Raw genomic sequence first — 26,670 nt, 5'->3', positions numbered from 1 at the left:
TGAGGGGGTCGGTTTTTGAAGGCTCGAGTGACGACTTCCCGCACCCAGGCATCTGAAGTGGTCTTCAACCATTCCTGGGTATACCCTAGAGCCAGGACTGACGTAGTAGAGGCCTTGGCTGCCAGGATAGCGGCATCAGAAGCCGCCTCTGTAATATAACGAGAAGCTGTGACAATATAAGACAAGCATTGTCTAGCATGGTCAGAGGAGATTTCAGCGTCTAACTCCAAGGCCCATGCTTCAATGGCCTCTGCAGCCCAAGTAGCTGCAATAGTGGGCCTTGGTGCAGCACCCGCGAGGGTGTAAATCGCTTTCAGACAACCCTCCACGCGTTTATCCGTAGGCTCTTTTAGAGACGTGACAGCGGTGACCGGAAAAGCTGAGGAAACCACCATCCTAGCCACATGTGAGTCCACTGGAGGAGGCGTTTCCCAATTTTTAGACAGCTCCGGCGCGAGGGGATAGCGAGCCAGCATCTTCTTTTGAGGCACAAACTTCGTACCCGGGTTTTCCCAGGGTTCCTGACGTATATTAATTAGGTCGTCAGAGTGAGGTAAAACTTGTTTAATCACCTTCTGACGCTTGAACCTGTCTGGTTTCTTAGGAGGAACAGATGGCTCGGGATCATCCGTAATCTGTAAAATTAACTTAATAGCCTCCAAAAGATCAGGAACATCCACATGTGAACCACCCTCCCCATCAGCCGTATCTGAGTCAGAACCTGTGGGGTCAGTGTAAGTGCCGTCTTCATCCGACGAGGTGTCAGTGACAGCAGTGGATTGTGAGGAGACAAGCGCTCGCTTAGAGGACCCCTTGGACGTAGGCGAGCGACGGTCAGACTTTTTAGTAGTCAGGGACTGGTTCAACTTCTTTATTTGAGCAGATAAATCATCCGCCCATGGCGGGTTAGCTGCAGGGACCACAAACGGTTGTACCGGCATTGGGGGTCCCATAGGGGGTGTTAGTTTATGAACTAGCGTATGCAGAAGCGTGGAAAAAGCGACCCACGGCGGGTCATTATTTGCCCCCGTTGCCACCGTCCCACTGGGGGGGCAAGGAGTCCCCAGAACCAGAGCCCAAAGCTGCTATATTCTCCTCATAGGTATCTGCGGCTTCAGCAACACCGGCAGTGTGTTCAGCCCCAGAACCATTACCCTTATAAGCAGATATGATATAACTTGCAGTATCAGGTAACACAGTACAATTTGTCAGCAGCACAATACCCCTAGCCCAAACCCCTGCGCAGTGTAGTCCGCACCAGCAGAGATAAAGGAGAGATATGGTGACTAAATCACAGAGAAAATACGTAATACAGTATATCTTTGTGAAAATCCTATATTAGATAAAACCTGACGCACCAAGCCCCCTCAGGTTATAGAATATAGGGATAGCAGGTTGAGTGAAAGACACGAAATGGACACCACTCAGCTATCAAATGCACACACAAATAGTCACATTCTGTACAATGCAGAGGTTATTACTAACAATAATACTGCACTGGACTAGCTTACACAGCTATATAACAATAGATATAACAGTACACAGTAAGAACTGGATGTATATCACAGGGTAATTGTACTAGGAAACCCTGACTAAGTGCACTCTTTCTTACTAACACTGACTAAAAAAGGCAGGTAGAATACTTAAGTGTCTTGTAAAGTCACAGCACTGACAACCAGGCGGCTTTACATAAGAGGATTTGCCCAATCATTGCCAGGAACAGTGAGCCGAGGGATAATGGCGCCGCAGACACTGCCAGGGAGTGAGAGAGAGACAGATATGCAGCTCCAGGGCGGGAACATTTGCAGAAAATGGCGCGCTGGGGGAGGGGCTTCAGATCCAAGCTCTTTCCCTCTGCTGGCAAAACCACCGGGTACTGCGGGCTTTAATAAAGCGGTTTATAGAGCAACCTGACCTGTCCCATGCCCTGGTGATCTAGTGGGATCGCCTGTACTGCCACAGTGTCCACCACCAGCGCGTGCGGCCCGCCTCCCACTGACCGCGCCGGATCGCGATAAAGACCGTGTCCCGCAAGCGGTACCCACTTACCACCTCCCGAAGCGCGGCCACGCGATCCCAGAGAGCCCCCGTCGTGTGTGCCTGACAAGAAGAAAACCGGAGCCTCCTGCTGTAGTTACCCGGGCAACCAGGGCTCGGGAGTGTACAGCGCCGCTGGGGAGAGCCGGAGCTGCAGCAGTGAATGTCTTCTGACATGTAACACTGCTGCTGCCCTTGAAGTGTTCACTTTTTTCCTCAGAAAGAAAGCTTCTTCTGTTAAGTGCCTGCTACTGCAGCACCAACTACAAAACTGAGATACTGTGCTGGGAGACGGGGTGATAAAGGAGGCGGCACTATGCATTCTGTGAACAGTCAAAGCTTTGAGGCTGTTGGTGCCTCGGGTCAAGATCCTACTCTACACCCCATTGTCCATTCCTTGTGGAGCCCAGTGTACCCCGCAGCATAAATTTACTTACGCTAGCAGATTTTCATTTCCTTAGGAAAAAAGATGTTGCTGCACCTTTTTTTACCAAGAAAATTTGAATGTAAAGACCAAGACAGAGAATTTGAAATAAAAATCCCAAAAAATTAAGACTCCACCTGCTCAATACTTTTTCCATCCAAAAGAACAGGTAAATTTGGGGCACTGTTTCGCTCCCTGAAATCAATTATCATCTCCTTAGTTTTTGATGTGTTTATGATTTAACTATTCACCCTGCTCCACTCTAATAAACTAACAACCTCTTTTCTGCATGCATTCTCATCCTGATTGCTAATTAAACCCACAATAGCGGTATCATCCGAAAACGTAACAATTTTCATGGAATCTGATGTGGACTCACAATCATGAGTGAATAATGAATACAGTAGTGGACTAAGGACACATCCCTGTGGAATGCCTACATTCAACACCACTTCCCCCGAGGATAGGCTCCCCAGCCTGACAACCTGAGGCCTATCCGATAATAAGTGTAGCAACCACTTACAAGTAAAACTGTTTAAGGCCATTATGGACAACTTAAAAACTAAAGAATTTGGCACAATGGTATTGAAAGCAGAACTAAAATCAACAAAATTCGTATGTAGGTATTCTTTCCTTCCAAATGTGTTTGTACATGATGTAACATAGTAAATGCAGCATCATCCGTAGATCGATTTGCCCTGTAGGCAAATTGAAAAGGGTCAAAGCCCACCGGAAAGTGTGCCTTGACGTGTCCTAACACCAAACGTTCAAAACATTTTAAAGAAGTCAGGGCTATTAGCCTACAATTATAACATTGCTGGTAATTAAAGGAGGAAAACCTCAATCTTGCTTACTTGTACCTCAAAGGGGTGCAAGCAAAAACAAGGTAGTTTTCTTCCCCTATAATAACCATCAAATGTTATCTCCTCTTATAGTGACTAGTGCAATGAGAAGTGAGCAGGTCGTAAGACTCAGAAGAAACTTATTCCCTATCACTCTGCTTGTATTGCACATAACCAACTGTCACAATTTGTTGCACACTTCAGAAGGTTGTGAAATGTCTGCTGATCAATGCCAGGCCAACAATGTACAGGAGAGAGAGCACATCATCAGCGATATAGTGCATATACACTGGACGCTATTGTGAACGATGTGTCTGAATGAGGCACATTGTATACAATATCGTCTAGTGGCCTGGCCAACCTGTGGCTCTCCAGCTGTTGTGAAACTACACATCCCAGCATGCTCTGCCACAGTTTTAGCATTTCCTAAAGTGTAGCAGGGCATTCTGGGACTTGTAGTTTCACAACAGCTGTAGAGCCACAGGTTGGCCAGGGGTGGTTTTCAGTATGCCGACTGACTGGATCTCGGCGCACAGTATACCGGCGCCGGGATCCCGACAGCCGGCATACCGACAGCCGGCATACCGACACTTATTCTCCCTCGTGGGGGTCCACGACCCCCCTGGAGGGAGAATAAAATAGCGCGTGCCACCGTGCCCGTAGCGTGGCGAGCGCAGCGAGCCCGCAAGGGGTTAATTTGCGCTCGCCACACTGTCGGTAAGCCGGCGGTCGGGCTCCCGGCGCCGGTATGCTGGTCGCCGGGAGCCCGACCGCCAGCATACCATACTGAACCCGTTGGCCAGGCCAGGCCCTACGTGTTTGCCAGTGATACGTGTCTCACTACTGCACACCATGCTTCTTCTAAGAATCCATGTGTGGCTTTTGACTACCTTCTGTGTCTGCTACCTACTCTGTACTAATATAAATTCTGAGACTTGACTTCACGTCTACCTGATCTTTGATATCCTGTATACCGAACCACTTCACCAGAATTTTACTATCCGTCCCAATTAAGAATCTGGCTTTTGGAACCCAACCTAGACCACGATTTTGCCTAAAGGTGCATACACACTGCGTATTTGCCCAGCGTGTATGCATAGTGATGATCGCTGACATCGCTGGGCTGAAAAGCGCTCAGTGCATACACACGGAGCGCTTTTCCCCCCTGCCCAGAGATGTCAGCGGGGGTGAGCAGCTTTCCATAGCCGGACGCTACGGAAAACCGCTCACCCCGCCGTTCATCTACTGGTAATACCAGTAGATGAACGGCGGCCGCCAGCGATGAAGCGGGAGCGCGCATCAGCGCTCACCGCTCATCGCTGGGGCATACATACTGGGCGGCTTTGAGCTGAAAGCAGCTCAACACACCAAAAGTGAGCTGCTTTCATCTCAAATCGCCCAGTGTGTATGGGCCTTTACTCTTGTTTGGCATCATTACATGCATTTTTATGAATACCAAGACTCTGTTAGCAATCACAGTTGAAACACTTGTTTCACCAATGTTACAATTACATAGTTACATTTGCATCTCATATTGCTCAGTGCTCATTGCCATACATATATCAAGCATTTCTAGTTATCCTGTCCAGCTATCCTATTTCCAACAGCCTCTGCTTCCACAGTCCTTCCTGAACCTGTTGGGTGATAATTGTACCTGTATATTGGGGCGAAATTACCTGGGCCCATCATGGATTTTGTGGTTCTTCTGTACTGAATACGGAAGCGGTACGGATCTAAACAATTCAAACTCTGCAGGTACAACTCATAGCTATGCAGTTCCGAATTGATGACCTAAAGGTGGACTTGCAAGCCCTAGCATCTGTGATATCTGTAGCTACACCAGGGAGGCCGTTTTGTCAGTGCATCTCACAAAGTAACTTGATTTCTGTAGCATCCATAAGGGATATTGGGGGAAACTAGTACAATGAGGTATAGACGGGGTCCAAAGGAGCCAGTGCACTTTACATTTCTTTATCTGGGTGTGCTGGCTCCTCCCCTCTATGCCCCCTCACACAGGCAGTTTATAAAAAAGTGCCCTCAGGAGAGGGATGCACACTCTGCAGCTCCAGAGAGTTTTCTTCAATTTTCTTTTAAACTTTTATTATTTTCAGCATGCTGTCTGAGCTATAGCATACCTGTGCCGTGGGAGTTAGGTGGGGAAGATGGTCACCAGCCTTACGAGGTGCAGAGCTGCTTCCCCGCTGCAGGACCACCGTCCGGAGGGGTTGTTGATCAGTGGGGCACTGCGCCTTGGCTGTCACAGCTGCAGCACGCCGCACATCCCTAATGCTGCCTGAAAGTGACATCAGTGGTGATTACAAACTGGGGGCCTGCTAGAGGGGTCCCCCGGTTCAAAGTACGGCTGACCACGGGCGCAGCGTACGGGACCCTCCTGGGGGGTCCCGCTAAGATCCCCCGTGTAGAACTGGCACAAAAGAGCTTGACTAGCACTTGTGTGATGTTTTAAGCTATGAAGGAGACTTCGCCAGTATAAATATTCATTATAGCTCCGGCGCCATTAGAGGGGGCGGAGCTAACTCAGAGCTGTATTTTAAGCGTATTGATGCCTCCCTCTGCTTACAGCAGCCATCTACAGCACACACAGCGCTTCCTGCCACACAAGACACCTGGAAAACTAGAACAGGGTGTAGGAAAGGGGGAGAGACGCTTGTGTACACTATCCTGATCCTCTGTGGGACTTAAATTGTTGTTAGTGTTTACTGCGTTTAGAAAGCTGACAGCATCACTGGGGCTGTGCAGCTCAGGGTGTGCTGGTGTCCTCTCGCATCTGTGTCTCCTCTCACATACAGTAGGGCAGGCTTGCATTATCACTGTCTGTGTGCATGTGCATGTGTGTGTTATTGTGCTTACTGTGAAATATGGGTAAACACAAGTTGTGCAGTGTATGTCACACCAAATTCTCTCCATTATCTAATGATTCTGTTTCACAATGCAGTCAATCTTCACAAATCGGTGAAGGGGCTGGGGGAGAGGGTCCAGAGCCCCCTGCTGGTTAGGGTCTCTTAAGACTATGATGTCAGATATGTCTTCCCAGCTCACTGCTAATGTGCAGAAGACTCAGCTACTACAACAAGCTGTTGCATTTAGATGCTAGGGCAGATGCACAGCCCCCCTCTCTCATGCAGGTCCCCAGAAGCATGGTTTACCTGCTCTGCTATCAGATTCAGATGATGATATTCAAGATGATGGGGATGACCTGGATCCCATTAGTGGGGATCCTGATTCTACTCAGGGTATTGAACCCCTCATTTTGGCTATAAGGGACGTGTTAAAGCTCCCTTTAGAGGACGCTGCATCACAGCAGTCATTTTCTTTGTCCAAAGCAAGCCCAATGTCACTTTCCCTGATTCTCCAGAGTTAGATGACTTATTCAAACAGGCCTGGAAAAATCCAGACAAAATATTTTGCGCACTTTCCCATTTGCTCCTGAAGGTAGAAAATTTTGGGAGGAACCCCCAGGGGTGGATGTCTCAGTCTCTTGCCTGTCTAAGAAGGCGGTGCTGCTTGCCCCGGGCTCCTTTACTATGAAGGATCCGGGGGATAGAAAGATAGAGACTACCCTAAAATCTATATACACTGCAGCTGGCCTTTCGCAAAGACTGGTCGTTGCTGGATGACCCATGCTATTCATTCTTGGGCAACGCAAATTCAGGGGGGCCTCTCGGGCGATATGCCCTTAGTTACTATAGTAACCCTCCTGAAGCACATTCAGGACACTACCCGTCTCCTCTGTGATTCCCTCAAGGAGATGGGGAATATTAATGCTTGGACGTCTGCCATGGCAGTGTCGGCATGCAGGGCCTTGTGGTTGCATCAGTGGATTGCGGACGCAGAATCCAAACGTAATGTGGAGTCCTTCCTCTTTTTTGGGGAATGGCTTTTTGAGGTTGAACTGGATGTATGGATTTCCAAAGTTACGGCTGGGAAATCCACGTTTCTCCCCTCTGGGGCCCTGCCGGCGAGACGTACCTATCCGGGGCCGTCTGTCCAGTCCTTTCGGTCTTGCACATTTTGATCAAAGGCCAGAGGTGCCTCCAATGCGGCTAGAGGCACCATAGGTAAGTCCAGAAAACCTGCAAGTACCAGTTCTCAGAAACAGTCCACCAGTTCTGCTTCCACTAATGCCTCAGCATGACGGTGCCCACCCACCCCAAGGGGACCTCGAGGTGGGTTCCCGACTGCGTCACTTCAGCTGCGTCTGGGAGACCTCGTTTCTCAGGGCTACAAGCTGAAGTTCAACAGTGCTCCCCCCCAATGATTTTTCAAATCAAGCTTACCAGCTTTGGAGGATATGCAAGTTACGTTGCAACAGGCTATCTGAAAGTTGGTCCAGTCCCACGTCATTGTTCCAGTACCACTACCGCAATGCGGAACAGAGTTTTACTCAAAACTGTTTATGGTGCTGAAGCCGGACGGTTCGGTCAGACCCATTCTGATTCTGAAATCCTTGAATCCTTATTTGAGGGTGTTTAAGTTCAAAATGGAATCCCTGCGAGTAGTGTTTGCGGGCCTGGAAGAACAGCAATTTATGGTCTCCTTGGATATCAAGGACACCTATCTTCATATTCCGATTTGGCCTCCTCATCAGGCGTACCTGCGGTTTGCCCTGCTGGACGATCACTTCCAATTCCAGGCACTGCCCTTCGGCCTGTCTACAGCCCCCGAGGGTATTCACGAAGGTGATGGCGGAGATGATGCTTCAACTCCGGGTCCAGGTGGTCAATGTAGTCCTTTATCTGGACGATCTTCTGATAAAAGCAAGATCCAGGGAGCTTTTGCTGCTCCATATCGACCGCACCATCCGTCTTCTGTCCGACTATGGGTGGATTCTCAACTTTACAGAAGTCCCACCTGGAGCCAACTCAGAGGCTCCTGTTTCTGGGGATGTTGCTGGATACTGTGGCCCAGAAGGTGTTTCTACCAGAGGACAAGGCGAAAACACTTACTTCAGGAGATGGTCCGCATGGTGCTCCGACCTACTCAAGTGTCCGTACATCTTTGCATAAGATTGTTAAGAAAGATGTTTGCCTCATGCGAGGTGATCTAGTATGGGAGGTTCCATGCCAGAACGTTTCAGTTGGATCTCCTGAGCAAGTGGTCCGGATCGCATCTCCAGATGCACCGGATGATTCAGCTGTCACCTCAGGCCAGGATTTCCCTCCTGTAGTGGCTACAGTCCTCCAGTCTCCTGGAGGACAGGAGTTTCGGGATTCAGGATTGGACCATCCTCACGACGGATACGAGTCTGAGAGGATGGGGAGCGGTCACTCAAGGGGCGCAGTTCTAGGGCACGTGGTCAACCCACGAAAGCCTCCTTCCAATCAACATTCTGGAAATTTGGGCGATCTACAATGTTCTGCTTCAGGCCTTTCCTCTGCTCAAGGATTAAGTGATCCAGGTACAGTCGGACAACGCCACGGCAGTGGCATATATCAATTGACAAGGAGGGACAAAAAGCAGAGCCTGCATGCGAGAGGTGTCAAGGATACTCCTCTGGGTGGAAAGAAATGCAAGAGCCATGTCCGCAATCTTCATTCCGGGTGTGGACAACTAGCAGGCAGACTTCCTGAGTCATCACGATCTCCACCCGGGGGAGTGGGGTCTCCACCATCTGGTGTTCCAGCAGATCATCGATTGGTGGGGTTGCCCACAAATAGATATGATGGCTTCTCGTCTCAACAAGGAACTTCCCTGGTATTGCTCACGGACCAGGGACCCTCAGGCGAGGGCAGTGGACGCACTGGTGTCGCCTTGGCCGTACCGGCTGGTCTACCTATTTCCTCCGATCCCATTACTCCCAAGGGTGCTAAAGCGTATCCGGAATCAAGATGTCCAAGCAATTCTAATTGCCCCGTATTGGCCTCAGAGGGCGTGGTACACATATCTTCTGGACATGTCCGTCGAAGACCCTTGGCCTCTACCACTCAGAAGAGATCTTCTTCTTCAATAAGGACCGTTTGTCTACCCGGACTTACGGTGACTTCGTTTGACGGCATGCAGGTTGAGCGGAACATCCTAGCTCATAAGGACCTTTCCAAGAAGGTTATTGCAACCATGGTTCAGGACAGGATACCTGTGACGTCAAAACACTATCATCACTTGGGACATTTCCTGCAGGCTGGTGTGGACAAGGGCTTACATCTGGGTTCCATTAAGGTCCAGATTTGAGCTCTCTCAATCTTCTTCCAGAAGAAATTGGCAGTGTTGTCAGAAGTTCAGACCTTTTTGCAAGGGGTACTTCACATATAACCTCCTTCTGTGTTCTCACGGCACCCTGGGACTTAAATGTTGTGTTGTCCTCCTGGTCTGAACCACTGATGGCGGTAGAAGACAAGTACCTCACGTGGAAGATGGTGATGTTGTTGGCCCTGGCTCCTGCTAGGCGTGTCTCAGAATTGGGGGCCTTATCGTGTAAAAGTCCATACTTGGTCTTTTCTGGGACAGAGCGGAGCTCCGGACTAGACAGCAGTTCCTGCCGAAGGTTGTCTCCACGTTTCACCTGAATCAACCTATTGTAATTCCGTCCAGTTCTGACGCTTCTGCTCCTCCGGAGGCATTGGATGCTGTGTGTGCCTTGAAGATCTATGTCAAGCGCACGGCTCGGGTCAGAAAAACGGATTCCTTGTTCGTGGTCTATGATGCGCAGTCCATTGCTCGTTGGATTAGGCTTACTATTCAACAGGCCAATGTGTCAGCAGCCTTACCTGTTCCTAAATCTCTGAAAGCGCACTCTACAAGATCAGTAGGCTCTTCCTAGACAGCTGCCCGTGAAGTCTCGGCTTTGCAACTACCTGGTCAGGGAAGAACACCTTTGTGAAGTTCTACAAGTTTGATACCCTGGCCAAAGAGGATACCCAGTTTGGACAGGCGGTGCTGCAGCAGTCTCTGCACGTTCCCGCCCGTTCTGGAAGCTTTGGGACGTCCCCATCTTACAAGTTTCCCCCAATATCCCTTATGGAGGCTACAGAAAAATAGGATTTTAATTACCTACCAGTAAATCCTTTTCTCGTAGTCCGTAGAGGATACTGGTGTTCCATTTAGTACCATGGGGTATAGACTGGTCCACTAGGAGCCATGGGCGCTTTAAGAATTTGATAGTATGGGCTGGCTCCTCCCTCTATGCCCATCCTATCAGACTCAGTCTAGGAAACTGTGCCCGAGGAGATGGACATACTTTGAGAGAAGGATATAAAGGGATAGTGGTGAGATTCCGAATTAGCACACACAAACCAGAGGAAAGCTATGCTAACCCAACTTTAAACAGCAACAGCTGAACCAACAATACTTAACCAAGTAACAGTGCAGGAAGAACGAAGCACCGGGCAGGCGCCCAGTATCCTCTACGGACTACGAGAAAAGGATTTACCAGGAGGTAATTAAAATCCTATTTTCTCTTACGTCCTAAAGGATACTGGGGTTCCATTTAGTACCATGGGGATGTACCAAAGCTCCCAAACTGGGTGGGAGAGTGTTGAGGTTCCTGCAGAACTGATTGATCAAACTGAAGGTCCTCAGAAGCCAAAGTATCGAACTTGTAGAACTTAGCAAACATGTTCGAACCAGACCAAGTAGCCGCTCGGCAGAGCTGTAAAGCCGAGACATCCTGGGCAGCCGCCCAGGATGAACCCACCGACCCTGTAGAGTGGGCCTGTACAGATTTTGGAACCGGCAAACCTGCCGTGGAATAAGCATTCTGGATAGTGAGCCTGATCCAGTGTGCAATTGTCTGCTTTGAAGCAGGGCCCCCAATTTTATTGGGATCATAGAGAACGAACAGCGAGTCAGATTTCCTGTGACGAGCTGTCTTCTTTACGTATACCTTCAAAGCCCTCACAACATCCAAAGACTTTGAAGTAGTAGAAGTGTCGGTGATAACCGGTACCACAATAGGTTGGTTAATGTTAAACGCAGACACCACTTTAGGAAGAAATTGCTGATGAGTTCTGAGTTCAGCTCTGTCCTCATGGAAAATTAAATAGGAACTCTTGTGAGACAAAGCCCCCAGCTCTGACACATGTTTTGCTGATGCCAAGGCCAACAGTGTAACGGTTTTCCACGTAAGATATTTTACGTCCACCTCCTGTAACTGTTCAAACCAGTCCGTTTGGAGGAACTACAGCACCAAATTGAGATCTGATAGTCAATTTTCTACCTTTTAACACAAGCTATTTACTAATACCTTCAAGCCGTAATGGCCGCTAAACCACGTGCACGTGCTACGCACTCCGTACGCTATTGGCGTACAAAGACCTTGCACGTGGTACGCAAGTTACGAACACACGCTGCGCTGAGTGTACGGAATACACACAGCGAGCGTACACACAGATAATAACCTTTTAAATCTTAAACACAGAGTATGATTATACTGTAAGTCTTAGTATTGAGATACTGTAATGATATAACACTGGTTAACCTGGATATTTAAGCAAGCTGTTTGAGTGATTGAGATACTCAGAAACCCTTTGTACTAGCTAGAGAAACACAGACACCTTGCTGAGGTTCCAACACCTTTACTAACGAGATTTAGCTATGTAAAAAGGAAAAATACAGTTAACAGCTTATACACTACAGCACTAACATAAAACACCTAAACCGAATAACTGGACATAAATATACAATGGCGTCTTAATCCTAAACAATAACAGTGAGAGAGAGAGAGTATGGCAAATACAGACAGAGAATAAGTTGGCTACAGAGAACTTACACACGTGGGGAATGATCGCTAGCGCAGTCCTGGAAACCAGCTCTCTAGTTAGTCAATGATGAAAACCTTTGTGGAGAGAAGACTGAGCTGGCCCAGGCTGGCTGTTCTTATATACGCAAAGTACAGTACACTACAAAGGGCCCTACAATCTTATTGTTCATTGGACACAGGAATCTGCCTTTGCATTATAACCAAAGGTCATAGGTTTGTTTGAACAGGTGGGCTGTGACTATTTCAAACTGCTCAGGTGGGAGGTATCCTCTGGATTCACCCTGCATGTGTAATTAAACTGCAAATACTGTAAATGTCCATAAACTTCTTTTAAACATAACTATACGCTGGAGCGACCGATCTTTTCCTAACCAACACCGGAATGTTTCTAATAAAATACTCTTCGGTTAGGTACTAAACACCACCGCTCAGACCCTGTCTGACCCTTCGTATCATGCAAAGAGGAATTCCTTTGTCCCTGAACCAGTTACACTAATCATACTTACAGATATTATTAAAGGGAATATTACCTACAAAACCCGCTATGTGGGTTAAATATACTATAAACGAGTCGCCCGCTACAAGCTCATAAACTCTACCGTAAATACGCATATACCGCGCGTACTCGCTGGAGCGAGCGTACGCAATTTGCGGACATGTGCACGTACAGCAGACTATATGCACGAGCAGCGGGCATGTGCATGGGGTTAAATATATGGCAATGTGAAGCATGATATTTTTCGACCTTGACAGATCCCAAGGTGCCCTGGGAGGCACAAAGGGAGGTTGGATGTGCAGATCACCTTTCAAGAAAGTCTGGACCTCAGGGAGAGAAGCCAATTGTTTTTGAAAGAAAATGGACAAGGCCGAAATCTGGACTTTTATGGAGCCCAGACGTAGGCCAGCATCCACACCTGCCTGCAGAAAAAGCAGGAAACGTCCCATATGAAATTCCACCGCAGAAGATTTTCTGTTCTCACACCAAGAGACGGATTTCTTCCAAATACAGTGGTAATGCTTAGACGTTACCCCCTTCCTGGCTTGGATCATAGTTGGGATAACTTTGTTAGGGATCCCTCTTCTGGCTAGAATCAGCTGTTCAACTTCCATGCCGTCAAACGTAGCCACGGTAAGTCCTGATAGACGAACGGGCCCTGTTGCAGAAGATCCTCGCAAAGAGGTAATGGCCACGGATCTTCGAGGAGCATCTCCAGAAGGTCCGCATACCAGGCCCTTCTTGGCCAGTCTGGAGCAATAGTATTGCTTTAACCTTTTCCCTTTTTTATTCTTTTTATAATTCTTGGGATCAGAGGAAGCGGAGAAAACACGTACACCATCTGATAGACCCATGGAGTCGTCAGAGCATCTACGGCCACTGCCTGTGGGTCTCTCGACCTAGAACAATACCGCTTGAGCTTCTTGTTGAGACGCCATCATGTCGATCTATAGATATCCCCATCGACGTGTCAAGCACCTGAACACTTCCGTATAAAGGCCTCACTTCCCCGGGTGCTGGTCGTGCCTTCTGAGGAAATCTGCTTCCCAGTTGTCTACTCCCGGGATGAAGACCACCGACAACGCCACAGCGTGTTTTTCCGCCCAGAGGAGAATTTTTGACACCTCTGACATTGCTGCTCTGCTTTTCGTTACGCCCTGTCGGTTTATGTATGTCACTGCCGTGGCATTGTCTGACTGGACCTGAATGGCCCGATCTTGAAGAAGATAGGAGTCCTGCAGAAGGGCGTTGTATATGGCCCTGAGTTCCAAAATGTTGATCGGAAGGATGACTTCCTGTCTTGACCATCTTCCTTGAAACTGCTCCCCAACCTCTGAGGCTTGCGTCTGTGGTTAACAGGATCCAGTCCTGAATTCCGAACCTCTGACCCTCGACGAGGTGAGAAATCTGTAGCCACCACAGAAGGGAGATCCTGGCTTTTGGTGACAGACGAATCCTCTGGCGCATGTGAAGATGCGATCCAGACCATTTGTCCAACAGATCGAGCTGGAAGGGTCTTGCGTGAAACCTTCCATATTGAAGCGCCTTGTAAGAGGCTATCATCTTCCCCAGAAGGCGCAAAGCATAGATGCACCGATATCCGGGTTGGCTTCAGGACATCCCGAACCATCGACTGGATTACCAATGCCTTTTCCAATGGAAGGAACACTTTCTGCGACTCCGTGTCCAGTATTATTCCCAGAAATGGGAACCTCCGTGTTGGCTCTAGGTGAGATTTCAGAAGGTTCAGAATCCACCCGTGATCCTGGAGAAGTTTGGTTGAGAGACCAATGCTGTCCAGCAACCTCTCCCTGGACACGGCGCCTTTATCAGAAGATCGTCCAGGTACGGAATTATATTCACTCCATGTTTGCGGAGTATAAACATCATTTCTGCCATCACTTTGGAGAATACCCTCGGTGCCGTGGAAAGACCAAATGGCAGGGCCTGGAACTGGTAGTGACAGTCCTGCAGTGCAAACCGTAGATACGCCTGATGAGGCGACAAGGGGGGTAATTCCAAGTTGATCGCAGCAGGAATTTGGTTAGCAGTTGGGCAAAACCATGTGCACTGCCCCCTAAGTTCCACGAAGCAGACAGGCTGGTGCCATCCAGCCCTGCCTGAAAATAACAAACATAATAAATGCAGAAAACTCTTCAGGAGCTTCCATAAGCATGATCGGCTCCTCCGGGCACATTTTCTAAACCGAGTCTGGTAAAAGGGGCATAGAGGAAAGAGCCAGCCCACACTATCAAATTCTTAAAGTGCCCATGGCTCCAAGTGAACCCATCTATACCCCATGGTACTAAATGGAACCCCAGTATCCTCTAGGACGTAAGAGGAATAGGATTTTAATACCTACCGGTAAATCCTTTTCTCGTATTCCATAAGGCATATTGGGCGACCGCCTTAGTGCGTGGACTTTTCTGCAGGTTCTTGTTCTATAGTTACCTGTTCAGCTGTTGTTGTTACCATCCGTTGTTGTAGGTTAGTGGTGTGCTGGGGGGGAAATCTCACCACCTTTTCTGTTATGTTCCTTCTCTCATATATGTCCTTTCTCCTTCGGGCACGTTTTTACCTATAACTGCCTGCGGGAGGGGGCATAGAGGGGAGGAGCCAGCACACCCAGTTGAAGAAATTGAAAGTGCACTGGCTCCTTTGGACCCCATCTATACCCCATCATACTAGTTTCCCCCAATATCCCTTATGGACTACAAGAAAAGGATTCACCAGTAGGTATTAAAATCCTATTTTTCCGGATGAACCCTAGAACCTACATTACTGAATCGCTGAAATTGGGCTTATTTTAATATTATTAATAGACATTAGTGAATGGCTTATCTTGAAAAACAGAATCCCTTATTGAATTTTGTTTTTACAAGCCTTTGCAAAGGTTTTGGCAATCCCCACTGTCCAGATACTATTGAAGCACAATTACCAAATTACACCTGGGAGCTTCTCCTGTACTAGAATACTCCATAGAATGTAGGCAACGGATATGAGACATTGGGGCAGATGTATTAACCTGGAGAGGTGATAAAGCAGTAATAAGCGTAAGGTGAAAACGAACCAGCCAATCATTACGGATTTGAAAAGTGACAGTTAGGAGCTGACTGGCTGGTGCGTTACAACCTTGCACTTATCACTTTTTTATCACTTCTTTATCCCTTCTCCAGGCTTAATACATCTACCCCACTGAGTGGAACTTGGCTGTTAAAAGGTTCCAGCATCATGACCACTTGAAGCCAGTTAAAGGATGAATTGCCACCATATGGATTGGCCACCAGGTCTAGAAGAGTCCATGGATCACTGTATTGCAGTGCATTCTTGACTTACTCAGTGCTGTAAAGAAAGACACTGAGGGGGTAATTCCCAGTTGATCGCTCGCTAGCTAGTTTTAGCTGTCGTGCAAACGCTATGCCGCCGCCCACTGGGGAGTGTATTTAGCTTAGCAGAAGTGCGAGCGCTTGTGCAGCGGAGCTCTGCAAAAACAGTTTGTGCAGTTTCAGAGTAGCTCTGAACCTACTCAACGATTGCGATCACTTCAGCCTATTCGTGTCCGGATTTGACATCATACACCCGCCCACCGAACGCCCAGCCACGCCTGCGTTTTTTCAGACACGCCTGCATTTTTACAAACACTCTCTGAAAACGGTCAGTTGACACCCAGGAACGCCCCCTTTCTGTCAATCATCTTGCGGCCGTCAGTGCGAAGAGAAACTTCGCTCGAACCTGTGCACAACCACAACGGGCTTTGTACCTGTACGACGCGCGTGCACATTTCGGCATATACGCATGCGCATAAATGCCATTTTTTCACCTGATCGCTGCGCTGCGAAAATCGGCAGCGAGCGATCAACTCGGAATGACCCCCAGAGTCTGGCCTCTTCCTAAACTATCCTACAACACCTAAGCTCCTTGCACTCTATTGGAAGCTCAACATCTGGAACCTATAGCAATAAAGGGGTTTGTGTGGGTGAAGTCCGCTCACACCTTAGAAAAAAACAATGTTCTAGTCAGAGACGTAGCCAGAACTTTGTGTGCCCCATAGTAATATTTGAAGAGGCTCCTGTCACAATGCTTCTGGAGAGACACTTCTCTGCAGCAGTTGTTATTTTATGCCCCATAATAGTGCTCTAGCTCATTTTCTGAACCATAGTAATGCCATAGTTCATGTTATGCCCCATAGTAGTGCCCTAGGTTATTTTATGAACTATAGTAGTGCCTAGTTCACATTTTGTCACATTGTAGGTCTCTGAGTCCCATAGCAGCTGCACTCCCTGCTCCTACGGTAGTTATTCCCTTGTGTATATAACACCTGTAATGCTGCTTTCAGATCGCAAATGCCGGATCCTACCCGGTAAGAGAAACGTGTACTTACCGGGTGGGATCCGGCATTTGCGCTCCGTTGCTGGCTTTCCGACCCGGCAATATACCGGGTCGGTTGCCATAGCAGCGGAGGGCGCAGCAGCAGCAGGGGCGGGGGTGGAGGCGCTCATCTCCTGCGCCGCCTCTGCCTATGCTGTGAATGGGAGCCGTGTCGCATCGGAACGGCTCCCATTCACACTGCGCCTGACCCGGTAATCAACCCGGTAATAACCCTTCTTTTTTACCGGGTTGAATTACCGGGTCAGGCGACCCGCTAATTCACCAAAGGACCTTTCACATCGCACACGGACCCGTTTCGACACGGCAATATGCCGTGTCGATACCGGGTTTTTAGTGCGATGTGAAAGGGGTATTACTGTGACAGGGAACGAGGGCCCTCTCCGCTCTGGGCCCCATAGTAGCTGCACTCCTTGCACCTACGGTAGCTATTCCCTTGCACAGTTGTGCTCATAAGTTTACATACCCTAGCAGAATTTGTGATTTTCTGGCCATTTGTCAGAGAATATGAATGATAACTCACAAACTTTTCTTTCACTCATGGTTAGTGGTTGGGTGAAGCCATTTATTGTCAAACAACTGTGTTTTACTCTTTTAAAATCATAATGACAACAGAAACTACCCAAATGACCCTGATCAAAAGTTTACATACCCTGGAGATTTTGGCCTGATAACATGCACACAAGTTGACACAAACGAGTTTGAATGGCTACTAAAGGTAACCATCCTCACCTGTGATCTGTTTGCAGTGTGTGTGTGTATAATCAGTGTGTGTGTGTAAAAGGTCAGTGAGTTTCTGGACTCCTGAAAGACCCTTGCATCTTTCATCTAGTGCTGCACTGACGTGTCTGGATTCTGAGTCATGGGGAAAGCAAAAGAATTGTCAAAGGATCTGCGGGAAAAGGTAATTGAACTGTATAAAACAAGAAAGGGATATAAAAAGATATCCAAGCAATTGAGAATGCCAATCAGCAGTGTTCAAACTCTAATTAAGAAGTGGAAAATGAGGGATTCTGTGGAAACCAAATCACGGTCAGGTAGACCAACAAAAATTTCAGCCACAACTGCCAGGAAAATTGTTCGGGATGCAAAGAAAAATCCACAAATAACTTCAGCTGAAATACAGGACTCTCTGAAAAAAAGTGGTGTGGTTGTTTCAAGATGCTCAATAAGGAGGCATTTGAAGAAAAATGGGCTGCATGGTCGAGTCGCCAGAAGAAAGCCATTACTACGCAAATGCCACAAAGCATCCCGCGTACAATACTCCAAACAGCACAGAGACAAGGCTCAAAACTTCTGGAACAAAGTCATTTGGAGTGATGAGACCAAAATTTAACTATTTGGCCACAACCATAAATGTTACATTTGGAGAGGAGTCAATAAGGCCTATGATGAAAGGTACACCATTCCTACTGTGAAACACGGAGATGGATCGCTGATGTTTTGGGGATGTGTGAGCTACAAAGGCACTGGAAACTTGGTCAAAATTGATGACAAGATGAATGCAGCATGTCATTAGAAAATACTGGAGGAAAATTTGCACTCATCAGCCCGGAAGCTGCGCATGGGACGTACTTGGACATTCCAACATGACAATGATCCAAAACACTAGGCCAAGTCGACCTGTCATTGGCTACAGCAGAATAAAGTGAAGGTTCTGTAGTGGCCATCTCAGTCTACTGACCTCAATATCATTGAGCCACTCTGGGGAGATCTCAAACGTGCAGTTCATGCAAGACAGCCCAAGAATTTACAGGAACTGGAGGCTTTTTGCCAAGAAGAATGGGCAGCTTTACCATCTGAGAAAATAAAGAGCCTCATCCACAACTACCACAAAAGACTTCAAGCTGTCATTGATGTTAAAGGGGGCAATACACGGTATTAAGAATTGGGGTATGTAAACTTTTGATCAGGGTCATTTGGGTAGTTTCTGTTGTCATTATGATTTAAAAAGAGTAAACACAGTTGTTTGACAATAAATGGCTTCACCCAACCACTAACCATGAGTGAAAGAAAAGTTTGTGAGTTATCATTCATATTCTCTGACAAATGGCCAGAAAATCTCAATTTCTGCTAGGGTATGTAAACTTATGAGCACAACTGTATATAACACCTGTAACTGTGACAGGGAAGGTGGGCCCTCTCCGCTCTGGGCCCCATAGTAGCTGCACTCCTTGCCGCTATTGTAGCTATGCCCTTAGTTGTAGGGAATTACTCTTATGCCTCTATTGTGTTTCTTCACAGACTGCTTTCTACAAAAGAAAAGAAAACAAGTAATTGGGAGACGTCAGGACTAAACTCCTTGAAAGGGGGGGGGTGGGGTGGTGTTGCTCCAATCCTGTTTATATTAACTTGGTGAAGTTAATCAGAAACTTAACAAAAGGCTGTGTGTCATTACCACTGGTAATTAAACCATATAAAATACTTTTGAAACTGTAGCACTTTTGGTCCATGAACGATTATATTAACAAGAAGTTAACAGAAAGCTATAAAATTTCCATGTGTAGATTTGATTGACAGGAACCCAGCAGAAACTCTTCCTCCACGTCTGATCTCTGATTGTCTCATTGATATTCTCCTGGGTGCCTAGATTCCTTTTGGATGAATTTAGTATTTTTTTTTTTATCCAAACTTCAGATTTCAAAGCAATATATTGATGATAATCTATCTTGTGCTTTATCTGTCCATCTACCTCACTAGCTAGTGCTCCTATATTCTTGGTATGGAAGAAAGTTAGAGTTTTGAGACCCTGTGTTGATTGCAGAGCCCCTAGTGCAGTGGCTGGCAGAAACCGGTATCCCTTACTAGTCATTCTTTAAACTGTTTGAGAGACTTTGTGGCGCAAAAGTAGCTCCTAAAATAGATTGGACAGGAATTTGTAATCCGATTGGGATCCATGCAGGAGGTGAGTGGGAAAACGGCTTTTCGCTATGACCACTTTGAATACCTAATGATGCCATTTGGCCTAGTTAATGCTCAAGTAACATCCCAACACTTTTTTCATGCTGTATTGACTTTCAGGATCAGTTTTTGGCATAGACGTGCACAGGACATAGGGCCTAATTCAGACCTGATCGGTGCTGTGCGTTTTCACACAGCAGCCAATCAGGTCTGAACTGCGCATGCCAGACAGCTGACTGCTGTCTCAGCCCTGCAATCGCCTCTGCTTGATTAGCTGGGCGTTTGGCCGCCGTGTAGGGGGCGCGGTCTTGGCAGCGTAGGCGTGCCCGGACCATTGATGGGGGGGGGGGGGGGCGGCGGCCCGCGGCGGCCCGCGGCGGCTGCTGCTGCTGCTGCGTGATCTCACACGCAGCCGTTGCGACCTTCACAGCGACGAGTAGCTTTAGCACATCTACGATTAGGTCTGAATTAGGCCCATAGACCAACCCCTTCTCACAGCAGTGGTCACTCCACTCCACTGCTCAGTTGCTTTCAGGGAAAAGGCAGCCTTGTTTTAAGTCCAAGATGGCTCATGTGAAACTGATTTGTATAGCTTAGTCCATCTTATATTAAAAAAAAAAAAGGCTACCTATTTACTGGGGGCTGGCTGAGCTTTGGGGTGGACACAACACACGAGTTTGGAGCTGCCTAAGGGGTATGTGGTTCAAGGGGTGTAATCAAAAATTGTCCAGAACCCAGAGAGGCTTTGTATTGTGGGCTTTTCCAAAATGTTCCACCCATTAACTGTTTTAACTTGAAATAACACTAATTTCCCTTGGTTTGATACAGCACATAAAACCTTTAACCAGCTCAAGAAGCATTGCCAGCTTGCACCTGTACTAAATCATCCAGATACACATTTGTCTTATTCTGGTGGTGAACACCTCTTATACGGCATTGAAGGCCCAATACAACACCTGCACACCTGTGCATTCTTTTCTAAAAGATTGTCTCCAGTACAACAGAACTATGAGAATAATAACACATAGCAACTGTTATGGCACTCAGGATGGAGCTGTCTTCTAGAGGGGGCATCTATACAGACCTCTGTAATCCGCTAAGCTACTCAATACAAGGCAAGTCAGGTGGGCAGTGATCTTTACTCGCTTCAATTTTATCTTCCCATAGCAGACCAGGCTCCTAAAACGAAAAACAGATGCTTGGTAAGATCTCTGAACTGTTTACCCAACTAGTTCAGCTTGTGTACAACAACGGTCAGCATGCTTCCACATTATACAGTACATTCTATTTTTTATAAAGTATGGATGTCCTCTCCAGCCATTTCTTGTTTCCTCCAGTATCCGTTATGTTGCTGCGGTACACGATCTCCATCAAATCCTAAGTAAAGTGTGGGAGAAACTTGTCCGTTATTTGCACAAACATAACAGCTGTATGAGCCAACAAAAATAGATCACCAACACCATTCATTACTGCAGGCGACAAGGTTTGGTTTTCTACCATGGGGAGAATTCGGTTGTTCACAATAAATTTTCAGGCCAAAAAAATGAGCTTTCGTGCAATTTCTAGCCCGATGGTTTTATCAAGCAATTAATTTTACTGCCGCTAAATGAATTCCCCACTATATCTGCAATTTGCACAGCATCTTACCCAAGTTTACCAATAAGTTTCTTAGTCCATAGTTTCTTAGTCCATATACCAGTGGTGAGGAGGTTTGACATTTAAAACATTCATGTTTGTGACTCATGGTGGTCAATTGATGGAACAAGCGCTTTATCCGACTCTCGGCATTCTGCACTGTAGTGCAGTCTCCTGATTCTGTTTGGTAGTGTTTCATTGTGCTCCCATACAAAGAAATGGCCAATCACTAAATTGAAGCCAGAGCAACGTTGCAAAATAGAAGTCCCATGACACAGCCATTTTGCAGAAGTATTGTTGCTTAACGGTCTATTGTGGATCTGTTCATATGTTGACAATCACTGGCTGTACTATTTCTTTGATTTATTTCTCATAGCTGGTAACTTTGCTTAGGGCTCAATCCAATTACCCACGACTTTGTTACAGAGTGAGGAAGTGTGGCCATATGCTGCGTTTCCAGTACTGCCAGACTTGCAGATTTTTGTCTACAGCCCCTTAGGGCTGCATCCAAAAATATGTGCGTGTGCCACAAAGTACTAATGTTCAGTACTTTGCGCATGCGCCAGACCTGTACTGTGCTTGTGCATTATGGGTCTACAGTGTTATACACCGATCATCATCAGCAGACTATCTGTGATTCCCAAACAGAGGTGTCACCCCGTTAAGGGGGAGTGACGTGGCCAGAATCTTAGCCGCATGACTGAGATTTCCTGTACTCTTGGCTGGAGAGGCAGAGGCCGACTTGACCGTGCCCATGATCATGCAGCTGACCGATGCTGTTGCAGGTGATCCGATGTCGTATCCCGGGACTCAGCTCAGATCACTAATGTAAGCATGAGGCGTGACGCTATATTATTTTACGCTATACTATATTACTGCTATTGTTGCTGCTTCTGTGTAAACAGCAGCGATAATTACTCTAACCACATCTGAATCAGACCCACTGTGTGTAGGAGTTTCTACCTTTTCATATTTCAACTGTGGTGGCATTACTTACCAGAGCAGTAACAGAATGTTGTGTGACTGTTTTTGAGGGCTCGGAACTTTAACATTTAGGGGTATATTTATCTAAACTTGGTGAGAAATAAAGTGGAGAGAGATAAAGTACCAATCATCTTCTAGCTGTGTTTTTACAGGCTATGTTTGAAAAATGTCAGTTTGGAGCTGATTAATATTTTATCTCTCCAAGCTTTGATACTTGGTTGTGCATAGTTGCCTATCCTCCCGGATCCTGTGGTCGAATCCCTTTGAAGCTCTTGCTGCCCTGCATTATAAATCAAATCTTCCAATTCTATGGATTCCTCACTGCAGCCATGGTTTCGCTAACAAATTACGGGCAAGGACAGTGTTTTGCTGCAGTCACCAGTATGACTTCTGTCCAGGCTCATCAGCCTCTGCTGTCTGCTATCGGCAAAACCTTGTTGGACCCCTGGCAGTAGAGAATACAGCAGAAGGCTGTTGCTAGTGTTATGTGAGCTGTGCAATGTTTTATTAGTAATCTTCAGTTAAACACACAGGGCGGGATGTTCTAAAGCAAAAATGCGGTAAAACCCCCGAAAACGGGGGTTTTACCGCATTTTCATATTTACGAACACCCTACCGCCGCGTTTTCGGCGTCCAGGGTATCGCCATCTCTGGATGGCGATACCCTATAGAAGCCTATGGGCTTCTTTTCGCCGACCGCTGCAACCCGTCGACACCGCCGCAGACGCCAACCCCCCTCCCCCCCAGCTTACCTTCCTCCATGATGCCCCGGACCCGGAAGGTAATCTCCTCCTCCCCCTAGCAACGCAGCCGGACGTCCTTCCGGCTGCAGGGGGGAGGAGGAGGCGCCGGGGGCAGCCTGCTGCTGCTTCCCGGCATCTAGCCTGTGTGGGGACCCCATGGAGGTGACGGAGACCCCCCGCAGACCACCTAACAGGTTTCGCGGGGGGCCTCCGTCACCGCATCGCGATGTTGATCGCATATGTTAGTACATACGCGATCAACATCGCTGCGGTAACCGGCGAGGTGCGGCGATGTATGTTAATACATCCCGCCCACAGAATGACAATCCTAAAAAAGTTTTTTAAAAAAAAAATATATATTTATTAAAGCATATAAATGAAAACATTAACAGTGTATAGAGTAAATCAGGCATAAATGATACAATAAGGGGAAAAAATAAAAATGAGCAACAGTAACGGTACAATCGAATACGTATGGTTGAGAGGCATATTTTATCCATTCCTATAATATTTCAAGTTTCACAACCGTAAAAAGAAAGGCAGTCATTCAGCAGGAAAAAGTTGACCAAAGACCATGTCAAAACGGAGGGGTCCCATTTTATATTCTACCACGTGGTTAATCTAACACATTTCCTGATGTTATCTTTTTCCGTATTCCACAAAGTAAAAATGTATGGCAACCATATATCAAAGAACTTGGATGCTCTTGATTCCACATCCAAAGTACACTCCACCCAACCCATATGGTACACATAAATTAACCTGGGTGGCATACATGACATGGCGATGTGATCAGGAGTATCCATTGGGATAGGTTAGTTGGTTTTTTTAGCCGCTGCTGCTATTTTAGCTAAAAGGAGGCGGACACCCGCCTTTGGTGTAGAAGTGAGGGAAGGAGAGTAATAATTCCACATGGCCCATGGCAAAGTAGCCGTATATGGAATGTGGGGAGTATTTGTAATGTAAGTTTGGATGTCATTCCAAAATTTTTGTATTATAGTACACGTTCAGAAACAATAGGTGATATCTGCCTCAGGTAAGGAACATTTAAAACAGTTAGCGTTATTAGACACCCCAGTTATACATCGTAATTTCGGGGGAATAATAGGCGCTATGCAATATTTTATACTGCATTTCTGTGAAAGAGGCCGAAACAAATTGTTTATTTAGGCGGACCGACAATTTAACTATATCTAGAGATGTGAGGTCAGGGAAAGAATCTTTCCACCGCGTCAAACCTGTAGTACCCACCGATAAGTCGTCTTTCCGAATATTATCATATATGGCCAAAAAAAGTTTTTTGTTTTTTTTTACCAAGCGATGGTCAATAAAGTACGAATTCACACATGGTCAAATTACATTTGAAATTTATTGCATAGGCATTACATTTATCATGTATATTGCGCTGAGTGAGAAGAAAATAAATATCACAGCAAATAGATGCAAATAAGAAATCCAGTATTGCAAGCATCAATGTTAGTACCAATAACTGCAGAATTTCCCAAAATCTATTGCTTCTCATGATATATAGAAGTATTTAGCAACTATCCTTTAAGCTTAGACGCATCCATATGTATAGCTAGACACATATGGGTGGAGCATGACATGCCCCCTTAACGGCATGCCATCCTTTGTATTTTCACATTCTACTACAGACTATAATCTCCATGAAACTAGTTTTCAAAAGTAGGTGAGTATGAGCAGACGGGATAAAGGTATTTGGGCCAGGAGTTTGTTGTACATCCCAGTGAATTTGTGGCGAAGCATAATTTTTATTACCTAATATACACATTACAAGTATTTTTGTTTTGTTTTTTAAAAGATCATCTGGCATAAAAATATGTGTAGATATGGGATTTCTTGCTTGATTAACAGACTATGGCCAATGTAGTGATTTTCTTTCTTTCTACTGTTTATGGGGTATAGTCGATTGAAGTTGGATCCATTCCGACTTTCATTTGTTGGAATGGATCCGACCTGGGCTATTCAATGTCATCTCATTCGACTTTTAGTCCCCGCATCACAGCCGCCGCTCACGGCAGCGTCCACCCGGCTCCAGCAAGCTGTCTCGCTTGCTGGAGCCGGGTGGATGCTGCTGTGAGCGGCGGCTGTGACATCTCCCCATCTGGCTGCCCGCGGCTCTCCCGGTCTCTGCTCCCGCATCTAATTTCCGCTTTTTTAAAAGTCGAATTGAGATGGCCCCGTTTTCGACACAAGCACGTGGATTGTCACCTATTCCGCCGATCCACGTGCTTTTCGACAAGTCTAAGGGTGTGTACACACGGTGAGATCCCTGGTATGTTCGATTTTGACACTGCGATTTCCCTTGAACTCCCCCAGAGCCTAGATAGCACAGATTGTACAGATTTTGACTATCTGTGCTTGAGATTTTGTCTATGTACGATTTTGACTATACTTTGTACTAGATAGTACACTAGATAGTCAAGATTGACTTGCCTGCACAGTCTATCTAGCCTTACGGTACAGACCCCACGGGAGCGTGCATCGGGATCAAATCTGTATCGCAAGCTGCCTAACACCATGAGATATGCACTAACTTTTCATAAGATTTTGACTATATAGTCAAAATCTCACAGATTTATCTCACCGTGTGTACACACCCTAATTCCTCGACTTGCCGAATAATTTGGGGTTAGATTGAATAGGTTCGAACCCCTTCCGTCTTTTTTCGACAGACGCCAGCTTTCGACTTCAATTGAATATACCCCTATATATTTTGGTACAGCACTATGGAAATGGCATCTAGTGCTTGGTATGTGTTCTCGCACTATTAAATGTGGTTACCTTGCTTCTCTTACTGCAGGCGTCCAGCAAGTTGTGCTACTTAACTTTTTTTTATGTCCACTCTTCCCCCACCAGGCGGGTCCCTCACAAAGTTGGCTTATTATTCTACTGTTCAGCATAAAGTCGCCAAAGTCAGGTCATGTGATCACACAGGAAAGGTAAGTATATTGTGTAAGACTGTGATATTCTACTTCTTATTTGTCCTAGGGATGCAAATAATGTATATTGGTGACAAACCAAAACTAAATGGCCTCCCCTTTATTATTTTAAATGTTTAACCAAAAAGCCTAAAAATATCATTCACTCCTGACTCTCATTTTAGCATTTGTAGTGTATTTTCATTATTTACTTTTATCACTTTTACGCATGCCTTGCTCTCAAATGCTAGTGCATTTTATTAATGTTTATTATTTTTAGTATTATAAAAATATATTTCTAACCTTGTCTTTAAGCGGAATCTACACTTGATAGTCACATTTTATTGTCTTTTTGCAAAAAAACAAAACAAATTGCTTAAAATATTTTCTCTGACGTCCTAAGTTGATGCTTGGACTCCGTAAGGACCATGGGGAATAGCGGCTCCGCAGGAGACTGGGCACAACTAAAGAAAGCTTTAGGACTTCCTGGTGTTCACTGGCTCCTCCCTCTATGACCCTCCTCCAGACCTCAGTAAGAATCTTGTGCCCGGCTGAGCTGGATGC

The 26,670-nt window shown here is 46.4% G+C and overlaps 1 protein-coding gene across 2 annotated transcripts in view; it reads left to right on the top strand.

The window, feature by feature from the left end:
* Nucleotides 1-26,670, top strand: part of PANK4 (pantothenate kinase 4 (inactive)) — a 243,774-nt gene that overhangs the window by 21,501 nt on the left and 195,603 nt on the right. For both annotated transcript variants that reach the window (XM_063943091.1, XM_063943090.1), the window contains exon 2: nt 26,045-26,127. In XM_063943091.1, the coding sequence (XP_063799161.1) occupies nt 26,045-26,127 (83 nt within the window). The remainder of the gene's footprint in view (nt 1-26,044; nt 26,128-26,670) is intronic.

This window comes from Pseudophryne corroboree, chromosome 10 (assembly GCF_028390025.1).
Source record: "Pseudophryne corroboree isolate aPseCor3 chromosome 10, aPseCor3.hap2, whole genome shotgun sequence".
NCBI classification, from domain to species: domain Eukaryota; kingdom Metazoa; phylum Chordata; class Amphibia; order Anura; family Myobatrachidae; genus Pseudophryne; species Pseudophryne corroboree.
This window is presented reverse-complemented; position numbering and strand designations above follow the sequence as displayed.